The sequence below is a fragment of the Cervus elaphus genome, chromosome 14 (genome assembly GCF_910594005.1).
Source record: "Cervus elaphus chromosome 14, mCerEla1.1, whole genome shotgun sequence".
NCBI classification, from domain to species: domain Eukaryota; kingdom Metazoa; phylum Chordata; class Mammalia; order Artiodactyla; family Cervidae; genus Cervus; species Cervus elaphus.
In genome coordinates, this window is record NC_057828.1 from 68,999,314 (window position 1) to 69,018,226 (window position 18,913).

At 38.8% G+C, this 18,913-nt stretch overlaps 1 protein-coding gene across 1 annotated transcript; it reads right to left on the reverse strand.

Moving 5' to 3' along the window:
* Positions 1-1,317: 1,317 nt before the first annotated feature.
* PTGS2 (prostaglandin-endoperoxide synthase 2) lies at positions 1,318-8,979 on the reverse strand. Its single transcript, XM_043924064.1, has 10 exons — positions 8,798-8,979; positions 7,601-7,717; positions 7,349-7,492; positions 6,521-6,664; positions 5,702-5,883; positions 5,016-5,099; positions 4,659-4,905; positions 4,088-4,374; positions 3,450-3,597; positions 1,318-3,303 (listed from the first exon to the last, which is right to left on the reverse strand). The coding sequence occupies exons 1-10, from the start codon at positions 8,847-8,849 to the stop codon at positions 2,894-2,896; spliced, it is 1,815 nt and encodes a 604-aa protein (XP_043779999.1). The 5' UTR covers positions 8,850-8,979; the 3' UTR covers positions 1,318-2,893.
* Positions 8,980-18,913: the final 9,934 nt, after the last annotated feature.

Genomic DNA, 18,913 nt, shown 5'->3' on the forward strand with positions numbered 1-18,913 from the left:
TAAATATATGAATTTGAGTTGTTAATTGACAGAGGTTGGTTCTAGAAACAAATCTGAGAGTGATTAATTAGTATCAGCTTACAAACTTGGATGGGATTAACCTGGAAGAGTATAGGTAAAGAAGAGAAAAAAGGTATCAGGACACTTTAATGTTATAGTGATGATAAGGGTTTCCCAGGTGGCTCAGAGGTAAAGAATCCACTAGCCAATGCAGGAAATGCAGGTTCAATCCCTGGTCAGGAAGATCCCTTGGAAGAGGAAATGGCAACCCACTCCAATATTGTTGCCTGGGAAATCCCATGGACAGAGGAGCCTGGAGGGCTACTGTTCATGGGGTTGCAGAGAATCAGACACAACTGAGTGACTGAGCACACACACACACCACACACAATGTATGAAGAGCTTTAAAAATAAACCACCCAATAGTAACTCTTTATGGAAGGGGAGAAAGATGAGGAGAGTATCCAACCATGAAGCCAATAAAAAAATCTTTCAGTAAAGACGCTACAGACATTTGTGTTGAATGCTACTGAGAAGTCAAATAATCTGTTTATGGCTGAAATTAAGCTGTGTCAGTTACATACAATGGAGAGTAGACCAAGAAATGAGGGAATGAGTCTAAAGATGGACAATGGAATCTGAGTTAGATGCACAAGGAAGGAAATGAGGAAATAGGAGGTGAAAGATAGTGATAAGGTTTGGTGAATCAATAGGTTCAGTGAAGCTGAAGTTAGATGTTAGAGCATGAGTACTAAAATATGTGAGCTGCAAGTGCTGGTAGTAAAAGATGATTGAAATGAAGAAATTGGAAATGGTACAGTAATTAATGATGAGATCAAGGTTTGTGTGATCATAGGAAATATGGAAGAAGGCAACACTAGAATGGAAGACAAGAGACCCCAGGCAGGATGTTAAACATGTAGTCCATGTGGACATTGAAACTATCAAGATGTCAAGAGTAGGGAAGGACAGAGCCAGTGAACCTGGCATCAATGATTTACCCAACTGAACTTAATCTCTCTTTTCAACTTCCTTTTAAATTCCATACCTCCTTAGCAGCTTTGCCTTATTCTTTGCCTTCTGTGTACTTTTTTTCCTACTTCTAAGATTAGGCAATGAAAATAAGTTTGTTGCTATCTCTCTTCTATAGGACAAGGCCCCCATTTTCTAATACAGTGTTTCCATGTATGAGAGATTATAAATAGTGACCTTAAGACCTCTATATGATGAAGGGCAGAACCATTTCACTAAGAACCAGTCCGGTTTGGAAGAGACAGGAGAACCATGCATTAGAGAAATCATCATATGACAAAGATATACAGAAACAGTCAAAATTTATTTTAGAAGAGGTTTTCAATTTTTAAATAATACAAAAATAAACAGCTATTTGTTTCAACACTTACAGTTTACATAAATTAATTTAATCATACATAGTCTGAGGCACCAAAACACTCACATATTCCAAATTCCCAGATTCAGTCATTCAGATATTAACAAATCAGTTTTTTAAAAAAATCAACGAAGGTAACAGTTTTTTAATACAAGCTCTTCTACTATTGACTCTTTCTTAACCATAAATCATTTAAACATAAAATCTTGAAAGTTCCCCTGAGTTATTTCTCTTTAATGAAATTTCATTTTTCTCCCTCTGCCTAACAGGCATACTTTTTCAATTATTTACATAAATACTGATTTTCAGTGCATGATTTAAAAATATTAAGACCCACAGTGCTTTGTAAAGAATGTTTCTCCAGAAAGTTAGGGGTGAATGAATTAATGAAACATCTGCAAGTCCTTCAAAAATGTATACACTGTCAGTGTTATGGCACATCCAGGGTAATGAGACAGCGTTCTCTGTGGCTGGTGAATAGGTAAACCTTAAAGACGAATTCCAGCTTTACGTCTCAATATACCAGAGTTGGGTTCCTAACATGTTTTCACAAATCTTAATCCAAACATTTATCTTATAGTAATAATTCAGAGAGGTAATCCTAAAAGATACATTGATTCTGACATAATGCCAAAAAACCCACCATGCAGCCTTAAACCCAGTTTATAATAGTCATCCTAAGAAGACATAATAGCCCTCAATAAATTAAATTAATATACAGTACCAGAAAATGTCAACTGACAATGAGATGTGGAAAAGAAACATTGTCTTCCTGGGAACTATTCGGCAATGATTTGCTTTTAAATGAGGAAAGACATTAATTAGAATAGGAATACTTTTTGGTGTCAAGAACTCCCTAGGGCTCTAAGGTATTGGGCTCTTTATTAGGTTATAGTTTATTTGTGGAGTTCTCTGCCTTTCACTTAAAATGAATGTATACCTTTTTGTAAAGGCCTTTTGTAGTAGTTCTGAGCTGAGGTTTTCCTGAAAACTTGCATAAGTTCAGGTAAGAAAGTAGAGGCAGAGTCCAAAAAACACACACTCAGACCTTAAAACCAGGAAAACAAAATAGATGAAGTAAACTGATCTGAAAATGGCTAAAAGAAGACCATTAAAGGACCAGTGAGTAGACAGCTGTTTCTCATGCATCATAGGAGACACCCTGGAAATATTGATAGTGTCAAAATGTGCAGCATTTTGTCATCTTGCAACAGCATTTTAAGTGTTCAAACTTAGCTTTTGTTCTTATTATAAGCTGAAATTCAAGTAAAAAGATGTCATACTCATCTCCCATTGGATTGTACAGAAGAATGAAAACTGCTTTCCCCTTTAACTTGAAGAAACTTTGACATCTTTAAAATCAACATGAAAATCTTCACAAGTATGACCCCCTTTTCTCCTTAACAGAAGATGTTAAGTAACACAAGGAGTTTCATATAAATATTAAATAATTAAGTTAAAAGAAACAGTTCATATAAATAAATAAATACAATCACTAGGCTTCTACAGTTCAGTTGAACGTTCCTTTAGGAGGACTGTGGGGTTGATATCATCTAGTCCAGAGTGGGAAGAGCTTGCATTAATGGTGACTGTTTTGGTGAGGTGCGCGTCTTGAACACTGAATGAGGTAAAAGGACAGCCTTTCACGTTACTGCAGATGAGAGACTGAATTGAGGCAGTGTTGATGATTTTAAAACCTACTTCTCCACCAAAAGTGCTAGGCTTCCAGTACTCAGGAGAACATATAGGATTACCCATAAGTCCTTTCAGGGAGAATGGTGCTCCAGCTTCTACCATGGTCTCCCCAAAGATGGCGTCTGGACGAGGCTTCTCTACCAGAAGGGCGGGATACAGCTCCATGGCATCTATGTCTCCGTAGAGCGCTTCTAACTCTGCAGCCATTTCCTTCTCTCCTGTGAGGGTGACGAGGACAAAGATACAACCAATGTCAACCTTTTGACAAAATGAAGAGTTTTACCCCTTCGCTCAATTGGCTTTCAACTTCTCTGTTTCCATTTGCCCCTTGACTCTTTGAAGAAGTTTAGAAACTGTTTCTCACCTGTAAGTTCCTCAAATGATTCATAGGGCTTCAGCAGAAAACGTTTGCGATACTCATTAAAAGACTGGTATTTCATCTGTCTGCTCTGGTCAATTGAAGCCTTTGATACTTTCTCTACTGCGACTGGAAGATTCCTACCGCCAGCAACCTGTGGAATATGAATTAAATTGTAGAACACAATTAACTGAATTTTAGGCATATGTAAGATTTTTTTTTTCTTTTCTTTTTTTGGCCATGCCAAGTGGCCTGTGCGATTTTAGTTCCCTGACCAGGGACTGAACCCAGCCCCTCAGCAGTGAGAGCAAGAAATTCTAACCACTGCACCACCAGGGAATTCCCAAGATTTCTATTTGAAAAACATCCCTTGAGTGCCAAGTAGGTAAACTGATGCTACCAGTCGAGACCTAAACTGTAAGTTTGGAATATTTATAGATAATTTCTATATCTAGATTATAATGGTAACATTATATTATAATCAAGATCATATAATATTAAATATATATATTACATATCCTTATTTCAAGGAAAGATTACTAGCAATAACTAATCTTTCAGTAAGTTTAAGAAAAATCTTTCCTGCAGCAGACATTCTAGTTACCGACTAGTCCTTTGTTTTGTTTTTCACTAATAATGCTTACCCTGCCAGCATTTTGCCTGGTGAAAGATTCAACAAACTGAGTGACACCATGTTCCAGTAAGATAGAATTGTTATAGATAAACTGCTGATAGTTGTACTCCTGGCCATCAATCCGAAAGACGTCAGGCAGAAGGGGATGCCAGTGGTAGAGCGTGTTAAACTCAGCAGCAATACGGTTTTGGTACTGGAACTGTTGGTTGAAAAGCAGCTCTGGGTCAAACTTCAGTTTGAAGTGATAGCCACTCAAGTGCTGTACGTAGTCTTCAATCACAATCTTAATAGTTTCTCCTACGGGCACAAAATAAAAAATTGAAAACATGAATTCTTTCTGCTCACAAATGTTCAAGCAACTGAAATGCAACTGGTCATTTGGCATTCCTATCTAGATTTTCTTTTCCACCATCGAAAGGTAGATGTCTGACCAATCCAGCTGAAGGACTGAATGAATATGGAGCAGGTGATTGTACACACATGACACTCCCCCAGAATTACATTCCTCCCAAGCAAAGGAAACAAGTTCGTTTTCTTTGAGGAAGAGGGTTTTCTTTAAGTGATTTGCTCTTCTTGCTTACCTATCAGGATTAGCCTGCTTGTCTGGAACAACTGCTCATCGCCCCATTCTGGATGCTCTTGTTTAAGCACATCACACACTCTGTTGTGTTCCCGCAGCCAAATGGTGGCATACATCATCAGACCAGGCACCAGACCAAAGACCTCCTGGCCCACAGCAAACTTCAAGTGTTCAGGAACATGAGGTGGGTAGATCATTTCGACCTGAGTATCTTTGACTGTGGGAGGATACATCTCTCCATTAATCATCTAAAAAATAACAGTAAGAAGAGGTAAGAAACAAATTTTCATCATTAGAGATTTGGAACATAGGTAGGTGGTAAGTCATAAGGAATTCTTAATATTTAAATGGAACAAACCTGATATTTCATTTTTCCATCCTTGAAAAGGCGTAGCTTATGCTGTCTCTCTAAAGATTCACCATAAATGTGACTTAAGTCCACCTAGAAGATTATGGAAAATTTTTTATTTGCTACTGAAGTTGTTCTTATGTAAAATGCCTAGGATGTATTTATTATTAAATAATGTGATGATTTAGTTTGCTTTAAAATTTTTCAGTAACACATTTTTTTTCACAGCCACAAAATAATAAATTAACTTGTTTATCCACTAAAAATAACCTCATAGCATATAAACCTAAATGTCTCCTATTAGTGTCTCATATGGAGCCTGTATCAGAAATTTTCACTCTAATTATATGATATTTCTTTTAAAAAGCAGCAGAAAATGTTTTGATATAAAATACTTATTAATTGAAGCTATGTCACTGAAACCCAAGAAATAATAATGCTGCAAAAATCTTACCTTGTAATATTTAAGGCAGCATAATCAAGGTAACAAATTTTTTTGAAGACAACTTTTTTTGCAGATCCAATATTTTAAACTAAAAATATGAGTCAAACTACAAATAATAATCTGTATATATGTATGTAAGTATGTGTGTGTGTATTTTTTTATTCAATCAGTGAGATAAAATGGAAACTCCATTAAGGTTTTTACACATAGAACTTGATTTGCTACAAATTCTCATTTAACTCTGTCTTACCCCATGGTTCTTTCCCTTAGTGAAAGCTGGTCCTCGTTCAAAATCTGTCTTGAAAAACTGATGGGTGAAGTGCTGGGCAAAGAATGCAAACATCATATTTGTGCCTTGGGGATCAGGAATGAACTTTCTTCTTAGAAGTACTTTTTTCACAACTTCTTTTGAATCAGGGAGCTCTTTCCTCCCTATAAAAAATTAGAAAGCCAAAATAAGAGCCCATCTATTTCTTTAAGGAAGCAGAGAGTGAACTGTCAATTTATCAGGGTCTTCCTCACTTACAGGAAAAATACAGCTTTGAACAGGATCGTAATATTAATGGAAGTTCTAAGATACAGGGGAACAACCTCTTACTGAATAATCTTTAACTAGTATTAATTCAGTTTTAATGAAAGAATTTGAGAACATATGACATTATACCAAAATGTCTGGGCTTCCCTGGTGGCTCAGATGGTAAAGAATCTGCCTGCAATGCAGAAGACCTGGATTTGATGCCTAGGTTAGGAAGATTCCCCTGGAGAAAAGAATGGCGGTACTCTTGCCTGGAGAATTCCATGGACATAGAAGCCTGGCTGGCCACAGTCCATGGAGTCACACAGTTGGACTCAATTGAGTGACTAACATTTTCACTTTTTCATACCAAAATGCCTATTTGCTTCCATGGAATAGTTTACATGGACTCACAATTTCAAAAAATATCCAGAGATATCCATAAGAAGGGAAAAAATGGTTTTATTAACAAATAATCATAGTTTGGGGCCAAATTTTCTAGGTATCAATCCAACCCCAGTTACAGTTAATACAACTCTGTCTCCTCTCACTCACCTTTCACACCCATGGGTGTTGGGCAGTCATCGGGCACAGGAGGAAGAGCTCTGGTGTAATAGGACAGGTTAGAAAAGGCTTCCCAGCTTTTATAGCTGTAGTGCACATTATAAGTTGGCGGACTGTCAATCAAATGTGATCTCGCTGAAATTTTAGAGGAAAAAAAATGTTATTTGTTTCCATCCACAAGGCAAATTAATGCTCATTTTTATTGTATAATGTACAAAGTGGCACTAGAATAAATTTAATTTAATTAATACAAAGATATTCTATTTTAAAGCAATCATACTTTAAAGCCTGCTACTGGTGCTCAAAAAAGAGGAAAGAATGATGCATTAAAAGGTGTCTTTGATAAAGCATGTATTCTTTACAGGAGATGTTTTCGTCTAGCCATTTTGATTTTGTTCAAATAACCATCCACTTATTGTTCAAGAGGCCCATGAGCAAAATGTCTGGGCCTGACACTCACTTTAGAAATAAAGGTTATTTTCTTGCTGACCCCATTCCAAATTATTCATTTATTTTAATGGGTGCAATTCTGTGCCCCATGGCCACTCAATAAACAACTGGACCACGCTTCCTTCACAAACTGTCGAGAACAATGAAGGTCAGCAGAGGTATGCAGTATTTTAAATAGAATTCTGCCTGTGGGACAGAACTTTAGAAACTTCAAGGGATTCAGATATCAATATTTTTGGCCATTAAGATAGTAGGCAAACTAAAATGGTATATTTAAACACATTTTGAATTAAGTTTAAAAATCTAAAATTTGTAAAGTACATTTTTCTTTGAGGCAGCTGAGAACCCTAGAAAGTGATTTGTACTTACAGGTCAACACATATCTCATAATCATATTTCGCAGGAAGGAGATATTATTGACAATGTTCCAGACTCCCTTGAAGTGGGTAAGTATGTAGTGCACTGTGTTGGGAGTGGGTTTCAGGAGTAATTTTATTCTCGTCAGAAATTCAGCTGCAATGAGAGGAAAAAGAAATTAACGGGACACATTATGACACAATTCTGTAAAATGATAACTGTATATATCCCATTCCAAATGAGGGCACTCAACAACAAACTTACGTGTGGTACAGTTTTCACCATAGAATCCTGTTCGGGTACAGTCACATTTATATTGGTCAAATCCTACACTCATACATACACCTCGATTCTGGCATGGATGGGAACAGCAAGGATTTGCTACAAAAACAATAAAGACAGTGAATAAATAATTCTTCAGTGTCAATCTAGACTTAAGCATTTAATTGCTTTACTTACTATGAGTCAACTTCACAATAAAAAATTCAAGAAATATACAGGTAGTCATGGGAAAACTTTTTTTTTGACGCCTCACAGAATGGTTATAATGTAGGAATACCAACTTCCTTTTCTAAATAAAGGTAACAGAATATTCCATCAGGGAAATCATGTTGCTAAATTTTTGTTAGGAACTTTAGATGCTCAAATTAGCCTTTAGAAGAGGCTCAAAGTAGGACTTTCAAAACTAAAGTGAATAGATCTAGTGTTTTAATCAAACTTGGGTTTTTTTTTTTTTTTCTTCTTTCTTCTCTGTCATAAAGCTGGAGAAAGATCTGGAGGAAGGACATTCTAAGTTGAGAGGAAAACAAGTGCAAAGGCCTTGAGGCATGCCTGACAACCGGAGAGGCAGAGGTGGAAGCTAAATTCAGAAAAGGTGAAGGCAGATCCTGTGGTTTTTATGGGAACTTGGGTTTTAGTCCACGTGTCAGGGGAGATCATTGAATGATTTACAGTATTAAGGTGGCATGACTTAATTTACATTAAAAAAAAACAACGACAAAAACAAACTATAGAGAAATTTGCAAAGTAAGAACAGCTTGCTTTTAAGCTATTCTGTTTATCTTAAAAAACAATCTGGGCTTCCCTGGGACGGGAAAGCACTAACTAGGGAAGTTGTATAATACAATTATTTTCATTCAATAACAGTTAGGTGATACACAAAAGCATCTCACATATATTGATCAGATCTTCCTGTCTTATAATGACAACCTGCAAATTAGTATCCCCGCTCCTATTTAGCAGATGAGTAAATATGGGTTCAATAACGGGCCCATGAAGATCAGAGCTGAGGGCAAAGCGGGGCTATCCGTCCAGTTTGTTTGGACTCGAGTGGTCCGGACTCGGCCTCTGAATTCTGGGAGTATTTAGAATACCTGGAATTCCCGGGAGAAGTCTGAGCAGAAACTCAGCCCGGGTGGACGGAGCCGCGGGTCCCGGGCGCGGGCGCCAGGTACTACTCACCTGCACCGCAGAGCGCCGCGGCGGCGCAGAGCAGCAGGGCTCGGGCGAGCATCTCGGCTGCGGGCGGGGCGCGGGGCCGGCGGAGGCGTAGAGGTGCGCGGATCGCGGCTGCGGGGCCGGAGGAGGCGCTGTGCGGAGTTCCGGGGCGTCCTCTGACGCTCGCTGCGAGTCCTTTGACAACTGGAAGCTAACGGAGAGGACCTTCCTTTTATGCGTGAAATAGCCCACGTGATGGCATGACTGTTTCTTTCCGCCTTTCCTTCCCCCCTTCCAAAAATTTTCCCCCTCTTTCCACTTAAACAATTGCGTAAGACCCGGGTGGGGGTAGGATTTCTTTTCTTTTTTTTAGCTACGCAAACTAGAAAATCGGAAACTTGGGGAGTCGCGCTTGGCTTCCCTAAGGTGGGTGCAAAGCGGATCGCCCCCTCCCAGTTCCGACCTTCCAGCGCCTCTCGGCCGGTTTCTCCGCCGCTGGCGCCGGGCTTCGCGCCAGACTCCTTTCCTTTTGTCGCGGTTTGGACCGAGGCTTCCGAGAGGGGGTCCGAGGTAGATCTTCTGGGTGGGGGCGGGGGTGGGGAGGGCGGCCTCCGGGCTTCCTCTCCGGGAATCGATCAGGGGCCTGGGAGGTTCCGGAGAGCAGGGAATCCCCTCGCGCGCCCCCGGCCCCACCCCCCACGTCTGGTCCCTCGGCTTTTGGGGGCCGAGGAAGTCCCAGTCTGGAGAGACTGGGGAGAATCGGGCCAAGAAACGCTGACATGTTCTACTCATGTCATGTATTTCAGATGTGTACGGATTTCGGTGACTACTCTTAACCTCGTGTAGATGTACGCACATACAAAGCTTTAATTTTTTAAAAAAATTTTTTTAACCGACCGAATGAACTGTAATAGCTGTCGTCAGTGTACGTACCTGTAGGGTTCTTTTTGTAGCGAAGTTGTTTTCAACATAAAAAATACTGTTCAAGCCACCACCCGGACGTTGCTTCCTGGGGAGAGGAAATAAAGGTAAATTCCTCCCCTCAAAACTGACCCTGAGCACTTTTCCTGTAAATGGTCAATCTGAGATTGAGGGGTCACCGCTGTAAGCTTCCCTCTCCTCCCGTGAACAGCAGAAGTGGAGATGACCGGGATGTTTAAGGATGCTCACCGTCCAAAAGATCTGCTCTAATGCATTTCTTTCTCTGCAGCATGATTTTCACTGTTTTGGTCACCACTTCACAGGAGATGCCAGTTGAAGGAAGTAGATTTTTAAAGCTTGCTTTGTGTGTGTGTTTTCTGCCTACTTCTCTAGGATGATGAATTGTGACAAAGATTAAAGTACAACATTACATTTACTTTTCGGTTGTCTGGGTTTATTAGGGCCAGTTTTCTAGTCTCATTTTGGAAGGTAATTTGATGAGGAATTTGGATGGAATGGATGTAAAGGAAGGGTGATATTGACAATTTTCAATTTCATCATCTTTTGCTTTTGTTTGATTCTGTCTTGTGGTCTGGAGGGGTATGTGAAGGTGAAATGCCACCCTCCCCCGCCCAAAAAAAAGAGAAAAGAAAAAAGTCGCAGCATCCTAGAAGCCTTTAAAAGAAGACAATCAACTTTTTTTTCAACATTTTGCTTAATGTGATTCTACGTGAGACAAATGACTAAAATTCTATCTCACCCAGGAAGCCTTTCTCCTCTAGTCATATTTAATCATTCCATTTGTGACACTCCCATTTATTGTACTGAGTCTTACGTGAAATTTCAACTAAGAGCATAGATATACACAATCTTTTAATAATTCCAGTTTTCTGTTTCATTTTAAGTGGTAGGATGTGTCTACTCAAATTTTAAGTGGATATTTAGGATTACCAATTTGAGTTTGGTTAGATGCCAAGGAAGAATTCATACTCTGACTCTGTTGGCTTTATATTGTAATCCTGAATTCATTTTGAAGTCATCATCATCATTGTCCTCATCTGATCTTAATTGTATACCTGCTGCGTATAAAAGTGTGTTCTATTGTTTGCAGGGAGACTAAATTCAAAGTGAGAACAAAACAGGGTGTTGAGAATAATCAGATTTAGACTACTTAGAACTTAAAGAAATTGAACTCCATTTCATAGTGGAAATTCAATTAAAAAATACCTATTCGGTTAAACTACTTGGTTTAATCTGTAACTTCTATAGCACAATAGAGTAGAGAGAATTGCATGTACCTGTGCGGTCAGAAAATAGTTCAAGGAGAAAATGACACTTTAAGGATGGGTGCAGTTTAGAAAGGAAGTCCAGTTATGGACTTGAGGAAAAACTGTTTATGATTTATTAACTTTGGTAAGTCTGGGACAGTAAAATAGAATGGGTAGTGCATTTAGGAATGCTGGTCATGGGGGAATATTAAATGTCCCAAACCAAATCAAAATGGCTAAATCCTGTCCTATGTGGAAAAGTACTATGATTATTATGCCATGATATGTCACAGCATAAAAAATAAGATTATAATCATGTGAGACTTATGTTTCTCACCTGTGTCTGTGTTTAGTGTTTCTGTGTTCATTTTAGACAAATACATGTATCTGTTATATAAAATGCATTAGTCTCTGAAATTTGTTGGAGCATTCTCTGTTAACTGAAAATAAGAAAGCATATTAAAAAAAATCTTCCAGAGCATTCTGCTGCGTTTTACTGCCCCCTTCTGCTGCTTCAGTTTTTATCAACTTCTTTTTCTCTCCTGATTGTTGTAAAGATCACTTGGTAGATTTTGTGTCTGATGTTACAACATTCTTAAAAGTCTCCATATGCAGTGTTCATTTGAGATTTAACCTTCATGAATATACTAAAGGAATGAAATATGTGTTAGTTGAAGTAATAAGCCATTCATATGAGCTAAAAGAAAATGAACATTGAAGACTATTAATACCCAAAATTCCAAAGGCACTAACATTTTCAAAGAAGATATTTCTAACTGCTTTGAGCAGGGTTCTACCATTCAGGGGCTTCCCAGGTGGCACTAGTGGTAAAGAACGCGCCTGCCAGTGCAGGAGACATAAGAGACGTGGGTTCGATCACTGGGTTGGGAAAATCCCCTGGAGGAGGGCACGGCAGCCCACTCCAGTCTTCTTGCCTGGAGAATCCCACGCACAGAGGAGCCTGGCGGGCTACATTCCATAGGATCGCAAAGAGTAGGATACAACTGAAGTGACTGCACACACACACACACACACACACACACACACACACGCACTATTCAGACATGGAAGGATGGTCATATCTACTATCTTAGACATGGAACTTTTTTCTATCTCCCTGTCTTCACCTTTAGCCTATTCTAATTCACTCAAAGATAGTGCAGATTGCCCTTGTCTTTTTTATTCATGACAGGCTGACTAGAAAGAGAGCTTTACTATCTTGCATCTTGCCTGAAGATACATTTTTAACAAGTTTTTGCCACAGTGTACATCTGTTTTTTGAAGGGCAGAAACAGATGTACTCATAAAACTACCCATAAAAGACCTCTACATTAGTCTTTTGGTGTGTGCATGCATGCTAAGTTGCTTCAGTCATATCTGACTCTTTACAACCCTATGGACTGTAGCCCTCCAGGCTCCTCTGTCCATGGGATTCTCCAGGCAAGAAGACTGGAGTGGGTTGCTGTGCCCTCCTCCAGGAAATCTCCCCGACCCAGGGATCGAACCCACATCTCTTATGTCTCCTGCATTGGCAGGCGGGTTGTTTACCACTAGTGCCACCTGGGAAACCCATACTTTTAGTAAATCCTGGTTATTTACATATTCCTGATTACACAAGATAGGAGTTTCAACTAGAAAAACAAGAACATGTGGACAAAGAATGTCACCTCTCATTTCAGTAAACAAGGGATGTAAAACCCTCAGACATGGCTCCCTGCCCCCACCCCAGCCTGATGGTACAGAACAGTGGCTCCCGAGGGGAGGTAGACAGGCTTCCACTGCAGTGACTCTGCGCCCTGAGGGGACACAGCGTGCAGAACAATGGGATAGTGGCCCTACCAAAGAAATAATGTCAATAATCCCAGGGTCTTGCATTTTCCCATGTGTGGACAGCACTAAATTCACTAGCTTGAGATATCTGGTTTCTTTTGATTAGCAGGAATCTTGATCTTCCACTTCCTGGGTTTTGGAGTTTTTGTTTTGCAAAAACACTTGTATATCCTGACTCCTTTACCTCTTCAGAAAAGTCCTTCAGAGTTATCTGAGAGATGGTATCCTGGGCTTAACACCAAAGAAAACATAATTCTCAACTTTTAGGTTGTACAAGGTTTTTTGGGGTTTTTTTTTTTTTCAGTTGACAAGGACAAACAATTTTTTTAATTAAAAAAAAAATCCTTCTCAAATAAACTGATGAAGAAATACCAAACAATATTTAGTGCTAAGTTTTATTTTAAAAAAGTATCTCCTTTTTCTCAGCTTAGTTCCCGGATAGATTTTTCTTTTTCTTCATTTTTATGGTTGTATGTCATAACTACTAAGGTGAGTCAAGGTAGATTGAACATGGTCTTTGTGTTAGAGCTAGGAATCCTAAAAGGGGATAAGGAGCAGTGTGTGCTGGGGCCAGTGTAATGAGACCACACTAACAGTGACGGATTAAACCGAGTTGAAATGAACTTGGAAGTTGTCACTCTATCCTAACAAAAATCTGAACAAAGTGACAACTCAAAATGCTATTAGATCCTCCAAAGAAGTGACGTGACAGGATAAAAAGCTGCCCTCAAAATTGGAGGGGGAGTCCATGGTGGCTCAGCGGTAAGGAATTCGCCAGCAATGCAGGAAACACGGGTGCAATCCCTGGGTCAGGAAGACCCCCTGGAGAAGGAAATGGAAGCCCACTCCAGTAGTCTTTTCTGGGAAATCCCATGGACAGAGGAGCCTGGAGGGCTACAGTCCATGAGGTTGCAAATGCATCTATAAGACTTAGCAACTAAACAGCAACAGCAACAAAATTGGAGAGATTGGCCATACAGAGAAGTGCAGTTTACCAGAACAGAAACCCACAGGCAAACACCTCCTTGAAAACCAGTGCCTGTGTAGGGAAACCCAAGAGTAATGGATTGTGCTTAGTCGCTCACTGTGTCCGGCTCTGCAACCCCATGGACTGTAAACTGCCAGGCTCCTCTGTCCATGGGGATTCTCCATGGAGACAATGATACTGGAGTGGGTTGCCATGCCCTTCTCAAGGGGATTGTCCTGACCCAGGGATCGAACCTAGGTCTCCGACACTGCAGGCAGATACTTCACCATCTGAGCCACCAGGGAAGCCTGAAGAGTAAAGCGCACACACACATATCTTGAATAAATCTTAAGGGTTACAGGTTCTGGGGGGTGGGCTGGGGGGTCTATTTACTTTCATGAGTTTTACTTCCTGGAACTCTGCCAAGTTCCCACAGTGAATTATCAGGAAAAGAAAAAAATCCCCTTGGCGGACTGGCAGAGAAGCAGGGGAAAAATAACCATTTTGAAATATGCCAGAGTGTCATTCTTTTAAATTAGGCTCAAAAGAAATTTTATTACCAGAGCCTAAACTGTGGGAATTTTATCAGAGCCTAAATGACCTGGGGAAAGGGATGTACTCAAACTCTAGCACCCTCTAGCCATGTCCCACTTAATCTGTGGCAGTGGGGAATGGAGGAGTGCTTGTGACACAGCTCAGAGGCATAGGCTGAGTGAAACACAGAGGCCTGATCATAGGACTCCAGAAGACTCCCCCACTCCACCCCTCCCACCACATTGCTAAAGGCCTATTTATCAGAGCTCTTTTCACCCAGTACACCTTGCCCAGCTTTCAAAAAAAAAAAAAAAAAAATGACAAGTCATGATGAGAGACAAAAAACAGTTGGAAGAGGCAGAGCAAACATTGAAACCAGACTCAGAGATACAGCATGGATGGTGGAAATATATAAGATCATGAGTGATGATGGAATAATAGTTAATGTACAAGAACAGATGGGTAATATAAGCAGAGTGATGGAAATTCCAAGAAAGAATTAAAAAAAAATGCTAGAGGTCAATAACATTGTAATAGGAATGAAGAATGACTTTGATGAACTTCTTAGTAGGCTGGACACGTCTGAGGAAAGAATCTTTGATCTTGAGGGTAAGGAAGCAGACACTTCCAAAATTGAAAAAGAAAAATATGCAAAGAGAAAAAATAGTGTTAAAAAAAAACAAACATTAAGAATAGCCAAGAATTGTTGGAGAACTGCAAAAGGTGTCACATAGATGTAATGGGAATAGAGTAGGAAAAGAGAGAAAGGAATAGAAGGAATATTTGAAGCAATATTAACTGAGAAATTCCCTAAATTAATCACAGATCCAGGAAGCTCAGAGAACATCAAGTAAGGATGTGCCAATGCAACCATACTATTATATTAGAACTGCAGAAAAGAAAATATAAAGGAAAAAATCTTGAAAGAACCTAGAGAAAAAAAAAACACCTTACCATATATACAGAACAAAGACAAGAATTATATCCTACTTTCCCTCAGAAGCCATATAAGCAGGAAGAAAATGAAATAAAATGTTGAAAAAACAGCAACAACAAAAATCACTGACATAAAGTTCTGTATACTAGGAAACTAACCCTCAAAAGTGAAAGTACAAATTTTCTCAGACAAAATTTGAGGGAATTTGTGGCCAGTAGATCTGCCTTACACAAGAAATTCTTCAGAGAGAAGGGAAATGATGAAAGTTAGAATCTCAGATCTACAGAAAAACAAAGAGCATTAGTGAAGACTTAGTAAGGGTAAAATAAAAACTTTTATTTTTCTTATTTTTAATTGATCTAACAAGTAGCAGTTTGTTCAACATAATAAAGGTAAATGTGTATTTAAGGATTATAGCTTATGTATAGGAGGTCAATTACAGCTTATGTATAGTACGTAAATTACACCAAAGGAAGAGGGAGGAATTAGGAATATTTTGTTATGAAGCATGAAGTGGTATAATGTTATTTGAAAATAGAGTTGGTTTAATTGCAAATGTATATGATGACCACTATGATATTTTTAAGCATAATTGATACGTTAAGAAAGAAGAGGAAATAGAGTCATATAAAATCCCCAATTAAAAGCACAATTATCAGAAAGAAAAAGAATGGAAGACAAAAATAGGAACAGAATACAAGGGAAAAAAGTAGAAAAAAGTTAATATGGTAGATATTAATCCAACTCTATCAGTAGTCACTTTAAGCAACAGTGGTACAAATATATCAACTAAAAAACAGAGATTATCAGAACAAACCAAAGAAGAAGACCACCTATATGGTTTCTACAAGAAACTGCCTTAAATATAAAGACACACACAGAATAAAGTAAAAGGATGGAGAAAGATATACCATGCTAACTCCAAAGAAAAGAAGGCAGTAGTAGCCATATGAATTTCAGATAGAACAGGCTTCAGAGCAAGGAAACTTATCATGGACAAATATATATTTATATGAAGTCGCTCAGTTGTGTCCATCTCTTTGTGGCCCTATGGACTGTAGCCTGCCAGACTCCTCCACCCATGGGATTTTCCAGGCAAGAATACTGGAGTGGGTTGCCATTTTCTTGTCCAGGGGATCTTCCTGACACAGGGATCTAACTCACATCTCCTGCATTGTGGGCTGACTCTTTACCCTCTGAGCCACAAGAGAATCCCATGTACAAAGAGGTACATTAAATAATACAAAGGGGTCAATTCTCCAAGAGGACATAACAGTCTTTAAAGTGTATGTGTCTAACAACACAACCTCAAAATACATGAGGCAAAAACTGATAGAAATAGAACTGCAAGGAGAAATAGATGAAGTCACTCTAATTTCTCTATCAAAAACAGATCCAGCAGGCATAAAATCAGTAAGAACATAGTTGAATTCAATAGTACCATCAATCAACTGGATATAACTGACATCTATAGACTACTTTATTTAAAAAAACATAAGAAAACAGATTCTTCTCAAGGTCACACAGAAAATACACAAAAATAAACCACATTCTGAGCCATAAAAAAGAACACCTTAACAAATTGAGAATGATAAAAATCATACAATGTATCAGACCACAGTGGAATTAAACTAAAAATCAATAACCAGAAAGATAACCAGAAAATTACAAAATATTTGGAGATTACCAAACACGCTTCTAAATAACACATGGGTCAAATTAGAAATAACAAGAGACATTTAAAATTTTTAGTCCAGTTTAGTCACTCAGTCATGTCTGACTCTGCAACCCCAAGGACCACAGCACGCCAGGCTTCCCTGTCCATCACCAACTCCCGGAGATTACTCAAACTCATGTCCATTGAGTCAGTGATGCCATCCAACCACCTCATCCTCTGTTGTCCCCTTCTCCTCCTGCCTTCAATCTTTCCCAGCATCAGAGTCTTTTCAAATCAGTCAGTTCTTCACATCAGGTGGGAGTTTCAGTTTCAGCATCAGTCTTTCCAATGAATGTTCAGGACTGATTTCCTTTAGGATGGACTGGTTGGATCTCCTTGCAGTCCAAGGGACTCTCAGAGTCTTCTCCAACACCACAGTTCAAAAGCATCAATTCTTTGGCACTCAGCTTTCTTTATAGTCCAACTCACATCCATACATGACTACTGGAAAAACCACAGCTTTGACTAGATGGACTAGACGGACTTTTGTTGCCAAGTAAAGTCTCTGCTTTTTAATATACTGTCTAGGTTGGTCATAGGTTTTCTTCCAAGGAGCAAGTGTCTTTTAATTTCATGGCTGCTTTTTTGGAGCCCAAGAAAATAAAGTCTGTTACTGTTTCCATTGTTTCCCCATCTATTTGCCATGAAGTGATGGGACCGGATGCCATGATCTTTATTTTCTGAATGTTGAGTTTTAAGCCAACTTTTTCACTCTCCTTTTTCACTTTCATCAAGAGGCTCTTTAGTTCTTCTTTGCTTTCTGCCATAAGGGTGGTGTAATCTGCGTGTTTGAGGTTACTGATATTTCTCCCAGCAATCTTGATTCCAGCTTGTGCTTCATCCAGCCTGGTATTTCTCATGATGTACTCTGCATATAAGTTAAATAAGCAGGGTGACAAAATGCAGCCTTGATATACTCTTTTCCTGTTTGGAACCAGTCTGTTGTTCCATGTCCAGTTCTGATTGTTGCTTTTTGACCTGCATACAGGTTTCTCAAGAGGCAGGTCAGGTGGTCTGGTATTCCCATCTCTTTAAGAATTTTCCGCAGTTTGTTGTGATACAAACAGTCAAAGGCAAAAATTTTAAACTAAGTTTAATTTTTAAACTTAATTTTAAACTAAGTGAAAATAAAAATACAACTTAAACTTCATAGGATTCAGCCAAAGCATTGCTTGAAGGGAAGTTGATAGCATTAAATGTATATATTCAAAAAGAAGAAGGATCTAAAATCAGTAATCTTAGTTTCCACCTGAGGAAACAAAACTGAAAAATGCAGGGGGTGGGAGTGGTGAGGGTAGAATGAAACAAATTACTAATAACAGAAATGAGAGTGGGCACATTATAATGGAAATAAAAAGGCTAATTATAGGCTAAATAACAACTCTGTGACAACAAATTTGACAACCTAGATGAAATGGACCAATTTTTGAAAGACACTTTGACTAAAATTCAAGCAAGTAGAATTAGACAATATGAATTCTACTAAAGAGGTTGAATTAATAATTAATAACCTTCTAAAATAAAAAGCACCAGGCCCAGATGGATTCATTACTAATTTCAACTAAACATTTAAAGAAGAAATTATTCTAAACCTAGACAGTCTCTTCCACAAAACAGAAGATGAGAGCATAATTCGTAACTTAACCATGAAGTTAGCGTTAACCTATTACCAAAACCACACAAAGACATTACAAGAAAAGATAACTACAAACTAATGTCTCTCATAAGTATTGGTGCAAAATTTTGCAACAAATTATTAGCAAAAAAGTCCAACATCCTTCAAGCTAGACTTCAGCAGTACTTAAACGGAAAACTTCCAAATGTACAAACTGGGTTTAGAAAAGGCAGAGGAACCAGAGACCAAATTGCCAACATTCATTCAGTCATAGAGAAATCAAAGGAATTCCAGGAAAACATCTACTTATGCTTCATTGACTATGTGAAAGCCTTTGATAGTTTGGGTCAA

Excerpts from the sequence above, each read along its gene's own strand:
- PTGS2 (XM_043924064.1), bottom strand. The coding sequence starts at position 8,849 with ATGCTCGCCCGAGCCCTGCTGCTCTGCGCCGCCGCGGCGCTCTGCGGT. Across the intron at positions 5,884-6,520 it reads AACACCCATGGGTGTGAAAG|GGAGGAAAGAGCTCCCTGAT; the intron begins GTGAGTGAGAGG and ends AATTTTTTATAG. Across the intron at positions 3,304-3,449 it reads ATCATTTGAGGAACTTACAG|GAGAGAAGGAAATGGCTGCA; the intron begins GTGAGAAACAGT and ends TCACCCTCACAG.